At 48.9% G+C, this 22,044-nt stretch overlaps 1 protein-coding gene across 1 annotated transcript in view; it reads left to right on the top strand.

Annotated features, from left to right (window-relative positions):
* LOC115462247 (zinc finger protein 23-like) overlaps positions 1-16,710 on the top strand; it is a 38,297-nt gene extending 21,587 nt beyond the window's left edge. The window contains exon 4 of the mRNA XM_030192258.1: positions 16,591-16,710. Coding sequence (XP_030048118.1) covers positions 16,591-16,710 — 120 coding nt within the window. The remainder of the gene's footprint in view (positions 1-16,590) is intronic.
* Positions 16,711-22,044: the final 5,334 nt, after the last annotated feature.

Below are 22,044 nucleotides of genomic sequence, written 5' to 3'. Positions count from 1 at the left end.
TTAAGAGGACCCGCCAGAACCTCTCTGAGCTCCCTCAATATCCTGGGGTGGATCCCGTGCGCTCCCGTGGCTTTGTCCACCTTTAGCTTTTCAAGTTGTTTATACACACTCTCTTCCGTGAACGGTGCTCTATCCACTTCATTCTCATTTGTACTTTTTCTAGTCCATTGCGGTCCTTCTCCAGGATTTTCTTCTGAGAAAACAGAACAAAAGTATCTATTTAGCAAATTTGCTTTTTCTTCATCATTATCCACATAGCGGTTCACAGTATCTTTTAGTCTCACAATTCCCTTTTTAGTCATTCTCCTTTCACTAATATACCTGAAGAAATTTTTGTCACCCCTCCTTACATTTCTAGCCATTTGTTCTTCCACTTGCGTTTTCACCAGACGTATCTCTCTCTTGGCTTCTTTCAGTTTCATCCTATATTCCTCCCCGTGTTCCTTTTCTTGAGTTTTTCTGTATTTCTGGAACGCCAACTCTTTAGCCTTTATTTTTTCAGCCACTTGCTTGGAGAACCATATCAGTTTCCTTTTTCTCTTGCTTTTATTTACTTTCCTTACATAAAGGTTTGTGACACTATTTATAGCTTCTTTCAGCCTGGACCACTGTCCTTCCACTTCTTGTACTTTCTTCCTAGCCCATCATCTCCTTCCTCAGGTATTCCCCCATTTTACTAAAGTCAGCACGCTTGAAATCCAGGACTGAGTTTTGAGTGGCCGCTCTCCACTTTAGCTATTATATCAAACCAAACTGTTTGATGGTCACTGCTGCCCAGGTGGGCACCCACTCGGATATTTGACACGCAATCCCCATTTGTGAGCACCAGATCCAGCGTCGCTCCCTCCCTCGTAGGTTCCGTCACCATTTGTCTGAGCAAAACACTTTGGAAAGCATCCACGATCTCTCTACTTCTTTCCGATTCCGCAGATGGAACCTTCCAATCTACATCCGGCAGATTGAAATGTCCCAGCAACAGCAGCTTTCTCTTGTTTCCCAACTTTTGAATATCAGCGATCAGGTCTTTATCTAATTCTTCCAATTGTGTCGGAGGTCTGTAGACAACACCCACGTGGACAGAGGTTCTATCATCTCTTTTTAAGGTGATCCATATCGCTTCTTCCTTTCCCCAGGTCCCTGTCATTTCGGTCGCCTTGATATCATTTCTCACATATAGAGCTACTCCTCCACCTTTACGACCCTCTCTATCCTTCCTAAATAGATTATAGCCTGGTATGTTTGCATCCCATTCATGGGAACCATTTAGCCACGTCTCCGTGATTGCAACAACGTCTAAGTCTGCCTCCAACATCAGGGCTTGAAGGTCATGAACTTTATTGCTTAGACTGTGATTATTTGTGGCCATCGCTTTCCATATACATTTCCTGGTATGTGCTTCAACATTTGTGATTTGGGGTTTTCTCCGAGGACAAGCAGGCTGCTTGTTCTCACGACTGGGTGACGTCCGCGGCAGCCCCCACCAACCGGAAAAAAGCTTCGCGGGACGGTCGGCACGCAGGGCACGCCCACCGCGCATGCGCGGCCGTCTTCCCGCCCGTGCGCGACCGCTCCCGCCAGTTCCTTTTTTTCCGCGCCTGGAGAGAGTCGTGCCTGTGCCGCTCTCTCTGTTTCAGCCCCGGAAAAACCGTCGCGTTTACGCGAACCTTTTTATTTTCTTTTATATTTAATTTATCGCCGCGCGCTCCCCCTTTTCTTTCTTTAAAAAAAAAAAAAAAAAAAAAGGAGCACGCGCTCCCATTTTCCCTCGCTTCCAGCGGGGACGTAGCGTTGCGGCCTGGTGGCCGCACGGTCGTTTTTCATTTTCGAGGTGTGATTTCCGCCACCATCGACGACTTTAATTTCGCCGACGCGATTTTTTCCGTCGATGTCCTCGAAGGTCCCGAGTGGATTTAAAAAGTGTGGTCGGTGCGGCCGGCCCATCTCGCAGACCGACACCCACGCTTGGTGCCTCCAGTGCCTCGGGCCGGAGCACAATTTCAAGTCGTGTCCCCTGTGTCTCGGTCTCCGGAAACGGGCTCAGGTTGCGAGGCAAGTTCAACGGGACCGTATTTTTGGAACTTGCGCCGGCCCCTCGACGTCGACCTCGACGGCATCGGTATCGACGCCCGGTCCTTCGGTACCGGTATCGATGCCCGAGACATCGGCACCGATGGCATCGACCCCAGGAGAACAGGTCCCGTCGGCCCGCCGGTCCTCCGGTGAGGGTAGAGGTGAGAGGCCGCGTGGGCAGTCGGCCCCGGTCACTCCCTCAGCCCGTGGCCCACGGGACCGAACCCTGTCTGACCCGGTTCCTCGAGACCGAGGGGATCGTCATCCTCCTCCTCCATGCCTCCCGGCGCCGGTGACGGGCATCGGAAGAAGGATAAGAAGCGCCGTCACCGGTCGCCCTCGATGCACATCGGAGAGGAGTCGACGCCGAAGCGTCTCCATCGAGAGGAGAGATCCCCGTCGGTGATAGAGGTGCCGACGCAACAGGGTCCCGGCACCTCGGTGCAGTCTCCTGGCTCCCACCAGATCCGGGCACCGACACCCCTACCGGCCCCACCGCCTTTCTCGGCAGCGGGCCTGGACGAGTGCCTCAGAGCCATCCTTCCGGGGATCCTGGAAGGGCTGATGCGCCAGGCTGTGCCGGCGCCGGGGGTGCTTGCGCCCTCGGCGCCGATGACTGTGGCGCCGGCAAGCTCTAGCCCGGCGCCGGGGCCGTCGACACCGCCGCCGCTTGCGGTGCCGGTCTCGACCGCCACGCAGGTGGAGTCCCCGTCGACGTCGATGGAGGGAGCTCCGTCCCCGCCGGCGCGGGAGTCCACCGCTCGACGACACCGAGACCCTGGTGCCTCGACGTCGAGCCGGGCCCGGTTCAGGACTCAGCTACATGAGCTTATGTCCGACCCCGAGGATGAGGACTCGTGGGGGGAAGAGGAGGACCCTAGATATTTCTCCTCAGAGGAGTCTACGGGCCTTCCCTCGGACCCCACGCCTTCACCGGAGAGGAAACTCTCCCCTCCCGAGAGTCTCTCCTTTGCCTCCTTTGTGCGGGATATGTCTATTAGCATTCCCTTCCCCGTGGTCTCTGTGGAAGAGCCGAGGGCCGAGATGCTCGAGGTCCTCGACTATCCATCACCACCTAGAGAGTCCTCCACGGTGCCGCTGCACAATGTCCTTAAGGAGATGCTGCTTCGGAACTGGGTGCGACCATTAACTAACCCCACCATTCCCAAGAAAGCAGAGTCCCAGTACAGGATCCACTCTGACCCAGAGCTAATGCGGCCACAATTGCCCCATGACTCAGCGGTCGTGGATTCTGCTCTCAAGAGGGCACGGAGTTCGAGGGATACCGCCTCGGCGCCCCCGGGGCGGGAGTCTCGCACTCTGGACTCGTTTGGGAGGAAGGCCTACCAATCCTCCATGCTCGTGACCCGCATCCAATCATACCTGCTCTATATGAGCATCCACATGCGGACCTATGTGCAACAACTGGCGGACCTGGTCGAGAAGCTCCCGCCGGAGCAGTCCAGGCCTTATCAGGAGGTGGTCAGGCAGCTGAAGGCGTGCAGAAAGTTCCTGTCCAGGGGTATCTATGACACCTGTGACGTGGCATCTCGTGCTGCGGCCCAAGGTATAGTGATGCGCAGGCTCTCATGGCTGCGTGCCTCTGACCTGGACAACCGCACCCAGCAGAGACTGGCCGACGTCCCTTGCCGGGGGATAACATTTTTGGCGAGAAGGTCGAGCAGATGGTGGACCAACTGCATCAGCGGGAAACCGCTCTCGACAAGCTCTCCCACCGGGCGCCTTCAGCATCCACCTCCACAGGTGGACGTTTTCCCCGGGCCCGGCAGGCTGCACCCTATTCTTTTGCGAAGCGTAGGTACAACCAGCCGGCCCGAAGGCCTCGTCAGGCACAGGGACAGCCCCAGCGCGCTCGTTCTCGTCAACAGCGTGCGCCTAAGCAGCCCCCTGCGCCTCCACAGCAAAAGCCGGGGACGGGCTTTTGACTGGATCCACGGGAACATAGCCGCCCTACAAGTGTCTGTACCGGACGATCTGCCGGTCGGAGGGAGGTTAAAATTTTTTCACCAAAGGTGGCCTCTCATAACCTCCGACCAGTGGGTTCTCCAAATAGTGCGGTACGGATACGCCCTGAATTTGGCCTCCCTGCCTCCAAATTGTCCTCCGGGAGCTCAGTCTTTCAGCTCCCATCACAAGCAGGTACTTGCAGAGGAACTCTCCGCCCTTCTCAGCGCCAATGCGGTTGAGCCCGTACCACCCGGGCAGGAAGGGCAGGGATTCTATTCCAGGAACTTCCTTGTGGAAAAGAAAACAGGGGGGATGCGTCCCATCCTAGACCTGAGAGGCCTGAACAAATTCCTGGTCAAAGAAAAGTTCAGGATGCTTTCCTTGGGCACCCTTCTGCCAATGATTCAGAAAAACGATTGGCTATGTTCCCTGGATTTAAAGGACGCATACACTCACATCCCGATACTGCCAGCTCACAGACAGTATCTCAGATTCCGCCTGGGCGCACGGCACTTTCAGTATTGTGTGCTGCCCTTTGGGCTCGCCTCTGCCCCACGAGTGTTTACAAAGTGCCTCGTGGTGGTGGCGGCGTATCTACGCAAGCTGGGAGTGCACGTGTTCCCATATCTCGACGATTGGCTGGTCAAGAGCACCTCGGAGGCAGGAGCCCTCCTATCCATGCAGTGCACTATTCAACTTCTGGAGCTGCTGGGGTTTGTGATAAATTACCCAAAGTCCCATCTCCAGCCTACTCAGTCTCTGGAATTCATAGGAGCGCTGCTGAATACCCAGACGGCTCAGGCCTACCTTCCCCGAAGCGAGGGCTACCAATCTCTTGGCCCTGGCTTCGCAGACCAGAGCGTCTCAGCAGATCACAGCTCGGCAGATGTTGAGACTTCTGGGTCATATGGCCTCCACAGTTCATGTGACTCCCATGGCTCGTCTTCACATGAGATCTGCTCAATGGACCCTAGCTTCCCAGTGGTTTCAAGCCACCGGGAATCTAGAAGATGTCATCCGCCTCTCCACCAGTTGCCGCACTTCACTGCTCTGGTGGACCATCCGGACCAATTTGACCCTGGGACGTCCATTCCAAATTCCGCAGCCCACGAAAGTGCTGACGACGGATGCATCTCGCCTGGGGTGGGGAGCCCATGTCGATGGGCTTCACACCCAGGGTCTGTGGTCTCTCCAGGAAAAGGATCTGCAGATCAACCTCCTTGAGCTCCGAGCGATCTGGAACGCACTGAAGGCTTTCAGAGATCGGCTGTCCTGCCAAATTTTCCAAATTCGGACAGACAATCAGGTTGCAATGTATTACGTCAACAAGCAGGGGGGCACCGGATCTCGCCCCCTGTGTCAGGAGGCCGTCGGGATGTGGCGTTGGGCGTGTCACTTCGGCATGCTCCTCCAAGCCACGTACCTGGCAGGCGTAAACAACAGTCTGGCCGACAGACTGAGCAGAGTCATGCAACCGCACGAGTGGTCTCTCCATGCCAGAGTGGTACGCAAGATCTTCCGAGCGTGGGGCACCCCCTCGGTGGACCTTTTCGCCTCTCAGACCAACCACAAGCTGCCTCTGTTCTGTTCCAGACTTCAGGCACACGGCAGGCTAGCGTCGGACGCCTTTCTCCTTCATTGGGGGACCGGCCTCCTGTATGCTTATCCTCCCATACCTTTGGTGGGGAAGACCTTACTGAAGCTCAAGCAAGACCGCGGCACCATGATTCTGATAGCGCCCTTTTGGCCCCGTCAGATCTGGTTCCCTCTTCTTCTGGAGTTGTCCTCAGAAGAACCGTGGAGATTGGAGTGTTTTCCGACTCTCATTTCGCAGAACGACGGAGCGTTGCTGCACCCCAACCTTCAATCCCTGGCTCTCACGGCCTGGATGTTGAGGGCGTAGACTTTGCTGCGTTGGGTCTGTCTGAGGGTGTCTCCCGGGTCTTGCTTGCCTCTAGGAAGGATTCCACTAAAAGAGTTACTTTTTCAAGTGGAGGAGGTTTGTCGTTTGGTGTGAGAGCAAAGCCCTAGAACCTCGTTCTTGCCCTGCACAGAACCTGCTTGAATACCTTCTGCACTTATCAGAGTCTGGCCTCAAGACCAACTCAGTAAGGAATCATCTTAGTGCTATTAGTGCTTACCATTATCGTGTGGAAGGTAAAGCCATCTCTGGAGAGCCTTTAGTCGTTCGATTCATGAGAGGTTTGCTTTTGTCAAAGCCCCCTATCAAGCCTCCTACAGTGTCATGGGATCTCAACGTCGTCCTCACCCAGCTGATGAAACCTCCTTTTGAGCCACTGAATTCCTGCCATCTGAAGTACTTGACCTGGAAGGTCATTTTCTTGGTGGCAGTTACTTCAGCTCGTAGGGTCAGTGAGCTTCAAGCCCTGGTAGCTCATGCTCCGTATACCAAATTTCATCACAACAGAGTAGTGCTCCGCACCCACCCAAAGTTCCTGCCGAAGGTGGTGTCGGAGTTCCATCTTAACCAGTCAATTGTCTTGCCAACATTCTTCCCCAGGCCGCATACCCGCCCTGCTGAACGTCAGTTGCACACATTGGACTGCAAGAGAGCATTGGCCTTCTACTTGGAGCGGACACAGCCCCACAGACAGTCCGCCCAATTGTTTGTTTCTTTCGACCCCAACAGGCTAGGGGTCGCTGTCGGGAAACGCACCATCTCCAATTGGCTAGCAGATTGCATTTCCTTCACTTACGCCCAGGCTGGGCTGGCTCTTGAGGGTCATGTCACGGCTCATAGTGTCAGAGCCATGGCAGCGTCAGTGGCCCACTTGAAGTCAGCCACTATTGAAGAGATTTGCAAGGCTGCGACGTGGTCATCTGTCCACACATTCACATCACATTACTGCCTCCAGCAGGATACCCGACGCGACAGTCGGTTCGGGCAGTCGGTGCTGCAGAATCTGTTTGGGGTGTAAATCCAACTCCACCCTCCAGGACCCGAATTTATTCTGGTCAGGCTGCACTCTCAGTTAGTTGTTCTTCGTAGGTCAATTTCTGTTATACCCTCGCCGTTGCGAGGTTCAATTGACCTGGGTTCTTGTTTTGAGTGAGCCTGAGCGCTAGGGATACCCCAGTCGTGAGAACAAGCAGCCTGCTTGTCCTCGGAGAAAGTGAATGATACATACCTGTAGCAGGTGTTCTCCGAGACAGCAGGCTGATTGTTCTCACCTACCCTCCCTCCTCCCCTTTGGAGTTGTGTGTTTCATCTTTTGCTAGTCATTCAACTGGCGGGAGCGGTCGCGCACGGGCGGGAAGACGGCCGCGCATGCGCGGTGGGCGTGCCCTGCGTGCCGACTGTCCCGCGAAGCTTTTTTCCGGTTGGTGGGGGCTGCCGCGGACGTCACCCAGTCGTGAGAACAATCAGCCTGCTGTCCTCGGAGAACACCTGCTACAGGTATGTATCATTCACTGTCTTTTCTCTTTGGGTACCTTCATATCCTTTTGTTCCAACTTCATTGCTTTCTCTTCTGCCTCAGTTCTATTTTCAGGATCATCACCATGCTGTAATGGAGCAAAAGAATTCTGTAGGGGCAACACTTGTGAGGGCGGATGCTTTTGTGTCACATGACGAAGTCTGCCTGAAAACAATAAGAAAAACAAGTAACTTGTCTTCTCAGAAGATGTGCTGGTAGCAGGATGTACAGGATCCCCCATGCAAATTTTGCTAGTTGTGGCCAGCATGTTTGCTTGTTTTTCCAAAAAAATCAAAATATCGTCGTCTGCATCACTCAAATATGAATAACATTCCAAGTCATTAAGAGGCTTCAAAGTAGAAAATGACACAGAGGCAAAGTTTGTCCCTGACCCCAGGGGCTCTGTCCCCATCCTCGCCCCTTCCCCATGAGGTTTCCTGGCCTGCAGTTTCCAGCATCTTCTCTGTCACCACTTTTGTGAAGAGGGATCACGGCCGTTCTTCTCCAATCCCACAGATCCTCCCCCGTCTCCAAGGATTTATTAAACAAATCTTTAAGAAGACCCACCAGAACGTCTCTGAGCTCCCTCAATATCCTGGGATGGATCCCGTCCAGACCCATGGCTTTGTCCACCTTTAGATTTTCAAGTTCATAAACACTCTCTTCCAAGAATATAAGCAGTGGATTTTCCCAAGTCAATCTTAATAATGGCTTATGGACATTTTTTTTAGGAAGATATCCAAACCTTTTTTAAACCCTGCTAACTGCTTTTACCACATTCTCTGGGAACAAATTCCAGAGTTTAATTACACGTTGAGTGAAGGTAATCAATATAAATAAAATAAAATGTAGAAAAGAAAATAAGATGATACCTTTTTTATTGGACTAAAGGTATCATCTTATTTTCTTTTCTATGTTTTATTTTATTTATATTGATTACCTTTAAAAGTGGACTAAAACAGCTACCACATCACTCTACGTTAGTGAAGAAATATTTCTCTGATTTGTTTAAAATGTACTACTTTGTAGCTTCATCGCTTGCTCCCTAGCCCTAGTATTTTTGGAAAAAGTAAGCAAGCGATTCACATCTACCCGTTCAGCTCCACTCATTATTTCATAGACCTCTATCTATCTCCCCTCAGCCGTCTTTTCTCCAAGCTGAAGAGTCCTAGCCGCTTTAGCCTTTCTTCATAGGGAAGTCGTCCCATCCCCTTTATTATTTTTGTCGTCCTTCTCTGTACCTTTTCTAAATCCGCCATAACTTTTTTTTAATAGCAATATAATTTACAAGTGATAAAATAACTTGCCAGAAATACAGAGAAAGTAATACACAAGAATTATTTCAATCAGGTAATTCTATATTCTTCCTTAGACCACTAAATAGGGAGAGTGAAACAAGACAAGGAGATCAATTAAACAACACTAAACAAAGAAAAAACTTGGTATTAACCTGATTATCTCCAGTTATTATTCGTCTAAATCATTATTCCACATTGATCGTCTGGTTGCCTCCGTCAAAGCCAAAACGGTGTATAGTCAATTCATTTAGTTGAAAACGTACTTATTGTCCAATGTTAGTAGAAATAATACATCTGATTCCATTCTCTCTCTTTTAAAACCATAACAATGCAAACATTTAAGTCTCAATTCAAATCCCACTGATTAAGGCAATCCCACTTTTCACAGGCTTCACTCCTTTTGAATTAATATTACTAAGTAATAATTTATATTACTAAGAGGAATAATTTAAAGAGGAAAAAGAAACTTTACAAAACTTTTTAAGGAAATATTCTGAGGAAATCTTTAGGAGTCATACCCGGAACTCTGGGAAAGAACAATAATCTCAATATTAATCATCTGTAATAATATTCATTTTATTCTAAATTTCTGGTCTATTATCATTTTCAAAATCTTAACCGCTTCCTACTCCTGTAAAGCTTCATTTGTTATATCGATTTTCATTTCATTTGTCACCTCTCTTTCCATCTGTAGCCCAGTGGCGTAGCCAGACTGCCAATTTTGGGTGGGCCTGAACCCAAAGTGGGTGGGCACAAAATTTTCTCTCTACCCCCCCCCCCCCCCCCCCCCCCCCAGCAAAATGTAGTCACACTCAGATGCATTTGTCACACAGGGTAAAGTGCTGCTTTTCAGTGCATCAGATTTCAGACAATTTATTTAATAGCCTAACATCCTTTTCAGTGAGCTTTCAGAGGCCAAAACCTCCTGCCTCAGGTCAGTATAATGCTGTTACGGTATCCTCTCCTGACCTAAGGAAGGAAGTATTGGTCTCTGAAACTTTATTAACACCATATTACTTTATCCTAAATTAAAAATAAAATTATTTTCTTTACCTTCTTGTATGGCCATTTACTTTTTCTCATTGTGTTGCTCCCAGTCTCTAGATTCTGCTTTCCTTCGTTTTCGCTTAACTCTTCTGCCAGGGTTTCCTGGCCATTTGTCATTTTTCTCTCCTTTTTCTTTGCTTTCTTCAGTATTTTCTGCCTCTCTCTGTGTCCAGATTTAATTCATTCTTACTATCCATTCTTTAATTTCCTTCATCTACTTATGACTTTTCATCTTTTTCTCACCCTTGTTCTCCCCATGCCCCTTCCTCTTATTCTCCAATCTTTCACTACTCCCCCTTTCCATGCAGCAGCTCTCCTCTTTCTCTCCCCATCCTTCCAGTGTCTCCCCTCTCTCTCCCCATCCTTCCAATAGTCTCCCCTCTTCTTTCTGCATCCTTCCATCCAGTGTCACCTCTTTCTCCCTACCCTTCCATCCAGCGTCTTCCCTCTTTCTCTCCCCATCCTTCCATTTTCCCTCTTTCTCTGCCATCCTCCCATGTTTTCCCTCTTTCTCTCCACATCCTTCCATTTTCCCTCTTTCTCCCCATCCTGCCATCTGTTTTCCCTCTTTCTCTCCCCATCCTTCCGTTTTCCCTCTTTCTCTGCCATCCTCCCATCTGTTTTCCCTCTTTCTCCCCAATCCTTCTGTTTTCCCTCTTTCTCTCCCCATCCTTCTGTTTTCCCTCTTTCTCTGCCATCCTCCCATCTGTTTTCCCTCTCACATTCAGGCCCACCAGCCCCAGCTCCCATTGCCGGCCACTGCTGCTTTTCCTGATGAGCAGCAGGGCCGGCGCTACAAAAAGAAGAAGCGCTCAGCTGACTGAGCTGAGCGCCAACGCTAACCCGACGAGAAAAAATGTTTAAAAAAAAAACGCGGCACTGCAGGCAGCCTCGAAGCATTGGCTGCTGGCTCTGCAGGCTCCTTCCGTCTCTTACGTCACTGCCCCTGCTTCGCTACAGGGCAGTGATGTAAGAGACGGGAGGAGCCTGCAGAGCCAGCAGCCAATGCTTCGAGGCTGCCTGCGGTGCCGCATTTTTTTAAAAACATTTTTTTCTCGTCCTTAGCGACGCGTTGGCGCTCAGCTCAGTCAGCTGAGCGCTTCTTTTTGTAGCGCCGGCCACTGCTGCTCATCAGGAAAAGCAGCAGTGGCCGGCAATGGGAGCTGGCGCTGGGCGGGCCTGGACTGAAATTGGGTGGGCCTGGGCCCACCCAGGCCCACCCGTAGCTACGCCCCTGCTGTAGCCATTTTGTCTTCCGCTTGCCCTTTTGCTAGCCATAGTTCCCTCTTCGCTTCTTTGAGTTTAATCCGATAATCTTTTCCGTGATCCTCTCGTTGCGTTCTTTTGTATTTCTTGAACAAAGCCTCTTTTGCTGTTATGTTTTCAGCTACTTGTTTGGAGAACCACATGGGCTTCCTGTTTCTCTTGTTTTTGTTTACTTTCCTTCCTACCACTGATTTTCCACTTTTCCTGCGCTTTCCCATGCCAACAGCTCCTTCTTCTTAAAATCCATTTCCTAATTTTGTATTATCATATCCAGTGCTTTTTTTGTAGAAAAAAAGGTGCCGGTACTCATTATGGGCGGGGTCACCACATATGGCTCCACCCCTATGATAGCCACACCCACATTTGCCACACCCCTTATACCAGCTATGGCGCATATAAACAGACATCATTGAAATATTATACTAGTATAGGAGATAAAAATAACATGATTTCTTTCATTAGAAATAATTTCTGTAAGCTGTTACAGCTCCAGTATACCCAGTGCAAAATAAGACAGCAGATGTAAATTCTCAAATTGGACATATTCCAAACACTAAAATTAAAATAAATTTTTTTTACCTTTGTTGTCTGGTGATTTTGTTTTTCTTTCCATATTGGTCCCAGTCTCTGATTCTGCTGCTCTCTATCTGTTCCCTTAACTCCGTTTCCAGGGCTTCCTTTCCATTTATTTCTTTACTTTCCTCCTTTCTTCTTCATTTCTTGTCCTACATCCATAAGTAAAGCTGGGTCCTCCTCCGTGGAATTGACTGGAGGAATAACATGGCTCCAGCTTTTGCCTGTTTTCTCTTCTCTTCCCTTTCCCTCATCTCCATCCATGTGCATCTTCTTTTTTCTTTCCACCCCTCCATCCATGTCCAGCACTTCTCCTCTCTCCCCTGCCCTCTCCTCCCATCCATGTCCAGCGATTCTCCTCTCTCCCCTACTGTTACGTCTGTGGCCGTGACCACCCTCAGACTTACCCTGTTTCTGGGAGTCAGTGGCTGTGCTGGCTTCTGCTTGTCTCTGTGTCTGTCTCTGTCTTAGTTTCTCTCTGGCTCTGTGTGCTGATTGTCCTACTGAACCTCACCTGTGTGGGCTATGCCTTTTCCAAGATGGCTGTCGCCGATTCCTCTATGCCAGTATCCAAGATGGCTCCCGCTGGGCTGACTTCTCTGTGTGTCAAGCCTCTGTTTGGATGCAAGGTGATTGCTGCAGCTGTGCCTCTGGTGTGGAAGGGCTTTATTAATCACTTACAGACTACAGCGCTGGCCTTTGCATTTCATCTAGGGCCCTGTGTGTATAGAGTGCTCTGTACACTGTTTCAGTGTTTGCTCTGTGTGAGTTTCTATGTGTGACTAGATAGCTTAGGCACCGTGTGGCTTGTTAGCCTGTGTATAGCTTTGCTAGTGCTTTGTGTTTGTTAGACTAGCCAGCTTAGGCACCGTGTGGCTTGTTAGCCTGTGTATAGCTTTGCTAGTGCTCTGTGTTTGTTTAGACTAGCCAGCTTAGGCACCGTGTGGCTTGTTAGCCTGTGTATAGCTTTGCTAGTGCTCTGTGTTTGTTTCCAGTGCATGACTTGTTAGCTTGGGCACAGCTTTGTTGTTAGCTGGTGTATAGCTTTCAAGTCTCCTGAGTGTGCTCTGTGTATGTTTCTTGTGTATGACTGGTTTGCCTGGGTATAGCGTTTCTATTAGCCTAGGTACAGTTACTAGTCATTGTGTTTAAACCTGCCGACTGCCAGAACCCGGACAGTCCCTGCCTGTCGCCTTGCCTGCGCCTAGGTGCCAGGGGGCACTCCTGGATCTCCATTCCTGCTGTTCCTGCTTGCAAGTTCCAGTTCCGGGTTTTCCTGTAAGTCCTACCGGCTGCCAGAACCTGAGGGCTCAACCCTCGGGGAAAGGTGGTCAAGCGTAGGTGAAGCCTAGGTCCAGTGTGTTCCAGTCCAGCGGGTTTCACTCCTGTATGTTCCAGTCCTGTGGGGCCCTCCAGTGTGTTCCAGTCCAGCGGGCCCCACTCCAGTGCGCACCCGTCCGGTGCGTTCCAGTTCCGAGTGTTCCGGTGTAGAACTCCAGTCCGGGGTTCCGGTCCAGTTTTGTCTCATCTCTACCTTGGAGGTGATCTTGCCTGCCACTGCCGCTCCACGGTAGTGGCCCATGGGCTCACGAACCCAGTGCTCCCGGGGAAGAAGCCTGACAGTATGCCAAGGTCCTCGAGCACGCGACACCTACCCTCCATGTCCAGCAATTCTCCTCTCTTCCCTGCCCTCCCCTCCCAGTACAGTGATTCTCCTCTCCCCTGCTCTCCCCTCCCAGTCCAGCAATTCTCCTCTCTCCCCTGCCCTCCCCTCCCAGTCCAGCAATTCTCCTCTCTCCCCTCCCCTCCCATGATGTCCAGCAATTCTCCTCTCTCCCCTGCCCTCCCCTCCCATCCACGTCCAGCAATTCTGCTCTCTCCCCTGCCTTATTTTGAGTTAGTCTTCACTGGACCAAACTTGCTTTTATTGTGCCATCTGGATAGGCAGTGTCTTAAAAGGTGGTGGAGGATAAAGGATTTATTTTTTGTACATTTTTTGTGTCACACATTATCTCAAGCAAACTCAGGTTCAATGTGGCTTGGTTACATTTGAAAATACAGTAAGACAGAATAATAGAATTCAGTTATATCATGGGAGCAAGTACATGGATAGTCAAACATTTAGCAAAGATGAGATTATTACCACCACATATATCCAGCTGGGCATTTAAAGTCTACCCTTTAATGTGTAGAACAAATTAGTACTCTAACCTATGGAACCAATACGTCTCTGTGAGGTGAGAGGGAAGGTCAGGAGAGAAGATCAGGAGGTGAAAGGGAACAGAGCGAAGGAGGTGAGAGGGGAAAGTCAGCAGAGAAGAAGTTAGATGAGGAGGTGAGAGAGAGAGAGATCAGAAGTTGGTCAGGAGGTGAGATCAGAGGAAGAGTGGGCACTGCAGCAGGGAGAGGTCAGGAGGTAGAAGATCAGGAGAGAAGAAGTTGGGGGAAATGCAGGGCTCCATGGACGCCCTGATCTGTATGCTGCCCATGCAATGGGCTCCTTTGAGCTCCAACTAGCACCAAGGATGGCACAATCCAGAACGCACCACCCTCAGCACCAGCAGCATCTGACAACAGCCATGGTGGCATGACTGCAAACATGTCAGGTGTGAGAATGGTACCAGATGCCAAAATGTCTCATCTAGATCACATAGGAGCGAGAGCCAGTGTGTCCCACACCAAGGCAGTGCCCATAGGCCTGAATAGAGTGCTGTGCTGGCAGCAGCTGCAGAGGACCTGCAGCCTCTATCAAGTAGACCAATATTGCAGCATCTGCAGAAGCTGGTTCCTCCTCCACATCTATCCCGCTAACAGTCGGTGTACCCCAAGGATCTATCCTAGGACCTCTCCTCTTCTCCATCTATACCTCTTCCCTTGGTGCTCTGATCTCATCCCATGGCTTTCAGTACCACCTTTACGCCGATGATACCCAGATCTACCTCTCCGCAGCGGATATCTCAGCTGAAATCCAGACCAAAGTATCAGCCTGCCTGTCTGACATCGCTGCCTGGCTGTCTCGCCGCCACCTGAAACTAAACAAGACCAAAACCGAGCTTCTCATCTTTCCCCCTAAACCTGCCTCTCCTCTCCCCCCGTTCTGTATTTCGGTAGATAACACTCTCATCCTCCCTGTCCCGTCTGCGCGCAACCTTGGAGTCATCTTCGACTCCTCTCTCTCCTTCTCTGCTCATATTCAGCAGATTGCCAAAACCTGTTGTTTCTTTCTCTATAATATCAACAAAATTCACCCTTTCCTTTCCGAGGACGCTACCAAAACCCTTACCCACACCCTTATCACCTCTCGCCTAGACTACTGCAACTTGCTTCTCGCTGGTCTCCCCGCTCAGCCATCTCTCTCCCCTTCAATCTGTCCAAAACTCTGCTGCGCGTCTCATATTCCGCCAGAGTCGCTATACTCACGTTAGCCCTCTCCTCAAGTCGCTTCACTGACTCCCTATCCGCTTCCGCATACAGTTCAAACTTCTCCTATTGACCTACAACTGCATCCACTCCGCAGCTCCTCAGTACCTCTCCGCTCTCATCTCTCCCTACACTCCTCCCCGTGAACTCCGTTTGCTGGGTAAATATCTCCTGTCGTTCCCCCTTCTCCCCCACTGCTAACTCCAGGCTCTGCCTGTCTTCAAATCTAGGCTTAAAGCCACCTCTTGCTACTGCTTTCGACTCCTAACCATGACTCTCTTACTCAGTACCCTCCCTTATTGCCCTATCCTTTATCCTCACTCTTTATTCCCCTACCCTAATTGTTCTGTCTGTCTCATGTCTTATCTAGATGTAAGCTCTTTGAGCAGGGACTGTCTTTTTTTGTGTATGGTGTGCAGCGCTGCGTATGCCTTGTAGTGCTATAGAAATGATAGTTTAGTAGTAGTAGTAGTAGATCTATATGTATTTTGTTTTGCCCTGTGACTACTACATGCTGTGTATGCAGAACTGGTAGCTAATTAGCCAATGGGCACTGACTGTTCACATGGACCCACATCAGGAGAGAGTGATATAATACAGGAATATCCATATATGGCATAAGCTACTTTCTGATTCTAGTTGGGAATATCACATGATTTCTGGGAAAGCAGAACTTGTAGCAGTATATATGTGATTGTCCGGGACATGGTTAGCTGAGCAGTTTTTTGTTCTTCAGGATGCCGTGCTGCTGACTGACAACCTGCTCCAGGGAGAGAACTATTATTTGTATTTGGCTCTGTGAGACAATAATAAAGCTGTAGTGTTTTCTCTCCCTGTGGGAGGGGCTAAGGGACAGAAATACACATTATGGCAAGTGAAAACCCACTAGAATGCAGATATTGACTGGCGCTGAATATCTTGGTATCTGTGCTGATCGGCAGTATCATTTCATTAGCAGCAATTTTCAACCGCTATCTGGACAGCAAGTGGCTAAAGTTAGATCAGTCTTTTATTGTTCTAATATCTGGATAATTATCTGGAGAACCTCCAGCTCAATCCAAGTTCCACCGACAGACCATACCAACACTACCCAGATAGCACCAAGGGGCCCTTTTTTCTAAGCCTTATAGTTGCCCACATGCACCCAATGCATGTCAGCTCAGAACTACTGCGTGGCCCGGGCAGTAATTTAATTTTTTACGTGTGCCCACTACGCGCAGGTCATTTTTTGGCATGCCTTAGTAAAAGGGCCCCTAAGTGTTGATATACACTGGAAATGCCAAGTTTATTGGTTATTGTAAACTGCATGGAGCTCTAATGGGACTTTGTGGGGTAGAAGTGGTTCAAGTAAATATAAATGCAAATATCCCACAACAAATCAGCCTGAAATGATCAGAGCTTTTATGACCACTGTAGGCTGAATATCGAGCACAATGAAATAGCCTATATAATATATCGTTATCTCTTTTCTATGGTCTGACATTTAATGTCATGCTAGTTTTTTTCTACAGAACTGCTACAATTTCCTGGCCTTTATTCATGCAGTGGAGGAGATCAACACCTGCTCCAGCTCTTACCCAACCTCACACTGGGGTTCCTTCTTCATGAGTCTTACACCAATCCCAGACTAACTCTTCAGGTCAGGGCTGCCGAGAGATTGGACGGGCCGGGGACAAGGCCCCCCCCGAGGTCATCACCGCCGCCACTCCCCCCTCCACCCCAACCCCCTCCATCCGCCACCAGGCCGGGCCCCCTGCATTGAAATCACAGCGCCTCTCACCTCCATGTGAAAGCGCTGCAGGCAGCAGCAGATCGCCTCCCTTTGGGACTTCCTTCCCTCCCTGTGTCCCACCCTCGCGGAAGTTACGCCAGACGAGGGTGGGACGCAGGGAGGGAAGGAGGCCCCAAGGGAGACGATCTGCTGCTGCCTGCAGAGCTTTCACCCGGAGGTGAGAGGCGCTGTGATTTCAATGCAGGAGGCCCGTGGCAGGCGTCTGACGACAGAAGACTGGTGGGACAGTGCTGCGTATGCTTTGTAGTGCTATAGAAGTGTTTAGTAGTAGTAGCAGTTTTATATCTTTACAAAAGATATGATGACAACATCTCATTTGCTGTATGATGGCACAGAAGTGCTGAAACTCAAAATAGGAGAAAGGGAGTGTGGCAAAGGGAATGGAGCACAAAGAAAATAAGGTGCTTAATATGATGGCATGGCTTTAAACTACTACTACTACTACTACTATTTAGCATTTCTTATAGCTGCTACAAGGCATACGCAGCGCTGCACAAACATAGAAGAAAGACAGTCCCTGCTCAAAGAGCTTACAATCTAATAGACAAAAAATAAATAAAGTAAGCAAATCAAATCAATTAATGTGAACGGGAAGGAAGAGAGGAGGGTAGGTGGAGGCGAGTGGTTACAAGTGGTTACGAGTCAAAAGCAATGTTAAAGAGGTGGGCTTTCAGTCTAGATTTAAAGGTGGCCAAGGATGGGGCAAGACGTAGGGGCTCAGGAAGTTTATTCCAGGCGTAGGGTGCAGCGAGACAGAAGGCGCGAAGTCTGGAGTTGGCAGTAGTGGAGAAGGGAACAGATAAGAAGGATTTATCCATGGAGCGGAGTGCACGGGAAGGGGTGTAGGGAAGGACGAGTGTGGAGAGATACTGGGGAGCAGCAGAGTGAGTACATTTATAGGTTTAGTAGAAGAAGTTTGAACTGGATGCAAAAACGGATAGGGAGCCAGTGAAGGGTCTTGAGGAGAGGGGTAGTATGAGTAAAGCGACCCTGGCGGAAGACGAGACGGGCAGCAGAGTTTTGAACCGACTGGAGGGGGGAGAGGGTGACTAAGTGGGAGGCCAGCAAGAAGCAGATTGCAGTAGTCTAAAACGAGAGGTGACAAGTGTGTGGATGAGGGTTTTGGTAGAGGTGCTCGGAAAGAAAGGGGCAGATTTTATGGATGTTGTAAAGAAAGAAACGACAGGTCTTGGCAATCTGCTGGATATGAGCAGAGAAGGCGAGAGAAGAGTCAAAGATGACCCCAAGGTTTTGAGCTGAGGAGACAGGGAGAATGAGAGAGCCATCAACAGAAATAGAAAACGGGGGGAGCGGGGAGGTGGGTTTGGGGGGGGGAAATGAGAAGCTCGGTTTTGGTCATATTTAATTTCAGGTGGCGTTGAGACATCCAGACAGCAATGTCAGGCAAGCACGCTGAAACTTTGGTTGGATGCAAGGTGAGATATCAGGGGTGAAAGGTAGATTTGGGAGTCATCAGCATAGAGATGGTAGAAAAGCCATGGGATGAGATTAACGAACCAAGGGAAGAAGTGTAGATAGAAAGAGGAGGGGTCCAAGAACAGAACCCTAAGGTACGCTGACAGGCAGAGGGATAGAAGTAGAAGAGGATCCACCAGAGTGAACACTAAAGGTGCGGAGGGAGAGGTAGGAAGAGAACCAGGAAAGGACAGAGCCCTGGAATCCAAGTGAGGACAGGGTATCGAGGAGTATGCTGTGATCGACAGTGTCAAAAGCAGCGGAAAGATCAAGAAGAATGAGGATGGAATATTGACCTCTGGATTTAGCCAGTAATAGGTCATTGGAGACTTTAGTAAGCGCAGTTTCGGTTGAGTGGCGAGGGCGAAAACAGATTGTAGTGGGTCAAGAATAGCATGTGAGGAGAGAAAATCAAGGCAGCGGCGGTGAACAGCACGCTCAAGTAATTTGGAGAGAAAAGGAAGGCGGGAGATGGGTCGGTAATTAGAGGGACAAGTAGGGTCGAGTGAAGGCTTCTTAAGGAGAGGTGTGACCACAGCATGTTTAAAGGCAGCAGGGACAGTCACAGTGGAAAGTGAGAGGTTGAGAATGTGACAGATAAAAGGAATAAGAGCAGGAGAGATGGCATTAAGAAGGTGGGTGGGAATGGGATCGGAGGAACAGGTGGTACATTTTGAGGAAGAAAGAAGTGTAGTTTCCTCAATAGTAACTTCAGGAAAGGAGGAAAGGGAATGAGGGGAAGGAGACAGGAAATAAGACCGGAATGAGCATACCCAAAATATAGAAACTTCTAGAAAGGACAGGCCTGCATTTATAAACAATAATTTTATTACCTGCTCCTCCTGGCATGACACTGCTTTTTCCTCCAGTGCACAAGTCAAGTGTGCACACTCAAATCCCCCGACCTGCGACCTCAGGCTCCAAAACTGCTGGCTTACAAAAGGGGTCCTGTCCACCAGAGCTCTCCAACAAATTATTGCTCCAAATTATCACACAGCCTTGAACTAAGTTGGAACAGACCAGGCCACCAGCACTAGCAGTGCACTCCAAATTTAGCCCACCTCCTGTCCTGACACCTTTCAGTGAAAAGGTGACTGAAACTGAGGCAGCCTGGACAGAGAAATCATATTAATTTGCTAATTCTGTTTAACTTTGGTTCAGTCCTGTAAGTGGTAGAATGCCATCTGGTTTTAATTACTCAAATGTCTAGCTTTTGCTAGACTAGAGGTTAGAAAGGTCAGTGAGAAATAAAACTTTCTTTGTCCTTTTTTTGAGTGACGGATTGTTAAGGCTAGTTCATAGGCATAATAATAAACCACATCTGGATGCCATTCTAAGCAAGGCATACTGGACAGTCTCGAGGGGATCAACAAGCAGGCAGTTTTAAAAGATTAGGCTGAATGCTGTTTAGAGAGAAGGAGATAGTTTAGATTTAAATAATTTCTTGATAATTAGATTCTGTCTTATAAGGAATTCTGATTTCTGCTTATTTTAAAATATGTTTTATTCTGTTTACTTAATAAGTTCTATTTCTCTTTGTAAAATATCTTTTCAATTCAGTGTTTGTCTGACTTTTCAAGTGAGATTTTCTACAGTTTAAGAGGTCATCATCTGGTTTGAATTATCCACAGTCCTAGCTAGTTCTGTGTATGAAGCAAAAGGTGAAAGAGGTCAGGAAAAGTCAACTCTTTTCCTTGATTGATTATAGTTAAGTGTAGGACTGGCCTCCTGAAAGTAATAACAAACCATGTCTGTGTGCCATTAAGCAAGACTAGACCCTTAATGAACCCAGTTAGCATTTTAAGTTATGAAGTTAACTGAGAATCTGAGAATTGAATAATAATAAATGCAGGAGATAGGTGCCGCATTGTCTAGTTTGAGAGGCCCCAGGTCGTAGGTCAGTTTAGGAAATATCTGAAACCTATGTAACTGATATTTTGAGTAAATGTGTAGAGATAATTAGTTCAAGACAGGGTAATCAATTTATTCCTTACCATCTGGTGAGAAAGGGGGGCTAGAGGGGTTTAGGACAATATATAAATGAGAACAGAAGCAGCTTATACAACAGACAGGAGACGCAGGACCCAGAGAGCTCAGAAGAAGAGACACAGAGAGCCACGAGAAGGAGAGGGCTAGCGCTGATGTCCTACTTTGTTTGCTGGCAAATAAAGAAGATTTCTCTCTCATTCTGGTGTGTGGTATTTGACTCCTGAAGTACCACAGATTCTGCTAACAATAGTGGTAATTCCTGCATCAAAACAAGCCATCTCTTTCCAAGAGCTGCCTCCTTCCAGAGCTGCACTTCAGATGTAATTTCCCCTTGTCTGGCTCCCCAATCTGGTTTCTATGGGGGCTGAATGACTCACCTCTCTGTGGGAACCCTGCACACAGGACAATTCCTTTCATTTAGGGGGATGAGCCCTGCAGCAGCCGGGACTGAACAAAGAGAGCAGGGGAGGGGGAGGGGAATGGGGAGAGCTCAGGGCTGGGTTGCCCCTTCTGCACCTAGTGGTGGGGCTTACCAGTCAGAGCCAGGGTGGCTGTTAAAACCTGTGTTTTGGGACTTCTGGTGTGGTGGCCATGGTGAATAGTCACGCTTCCCTCACCAAAAATCCCCCCTGTGAAATTGACTTGGACTTTTTCACGTATATGAGAATTTGGAGACATGGTGTGTGTGTCATAATTTCGCAATGCCCAAGTGCTGAAGCAGAAATCTACCCCCAGCATTAATGGTCTTTATGCCAGTAAGGCCGTTAAGCCCCGATTAAGTGGAGAGATGATGGGGACAGGAAGTGGCAACATTCAGGGGACTGCTACTGCCTCTCCGAGAACTTCTGGCAATTCTGTTCATAATGATGTGCTGGAATGGGTGTTGGTCAAGCTGCTTGCAGCAAAATCAGATATTGCTGACGATGTAGTGCTTAAGTTAGAGGAGAGATTCAATGCACTGCAAAGTCGTTTAGAGGAGTCTGAGGGTCGCTTGCATGTGGTGGAGGCTGAGGCAGCACAGGAACGACTGGAGGAGACAGCTGCCTCACAGAAATGGCAACTGGAACAATTTTATGATAAGCTTGAACATTAGGAAAATCATGCTGAGAGACTGAACTTGAGAATTGTGGGAGAGCCAGAGGGTCTGAAGGGCTCAAGAGGGAGAGAGTTCGTAATCAGCTTCTACTTAAATGCTTTTCAGATCCTCCCAGCCCCCATATGAGATAGATAGAGCCCATTGAGAACGTCATCCTAAATGAATGAGAGCTGGGGAGAGGGTGGGAATAGGGGAAGGATTGGATGATGGAGAAAAGTCTGGTAAAATCACTGGCCTGAAACCTCATAGCAGACCCATCACTGTGATCTGCTGCTGCAATTCGTGAGTCAAAAACTTTATTTCAACTGTATAATCTATTTCTAAAACTCTGAATCTGTTAGATTCCTTAAAACTAAGGGCAAATATCATCAATCCCCTCTACAAAGCAATTCACAAAGAAGTGCTAACTGTGTAGCCATTTCTTTTCCTCTGTTGCTAGAAGCCTTTGATCTCACAGGCCTGATCTGAATTTACAACTTTAAAAAGGTCTGCTTCTTTCAGAATATTTAAAGCCTTAACCCTGCATTTGTCAACTAGTAAGATTGTGAACTCCACAGAGTGGAAAGTAGTGCCATCCAGTGAAATTTTGCCTAACTAGTTTCTGACACAAAA

This window comes from Microcaecilia unicolor, chromosome 2 (assembly GCF_901765095.1).
Source record: "Microcaecilia unicolor chromosome 2, aMicUni1.1, whole genome shotgun sequence".
NCBI classification, from domain to species: domain Eukaryota; kingdom Metazoa; phylum Chordata; class Amphibia; order Gymnophiona; family Siphonopidae; genus Microcaecilia; species Microcaecilia unicolor.
The sequence above is the reverse complement of the archived record's forward strand: the minus strand, read 5'-3'. Positions and strand labels throughout refer to the sequence as shown.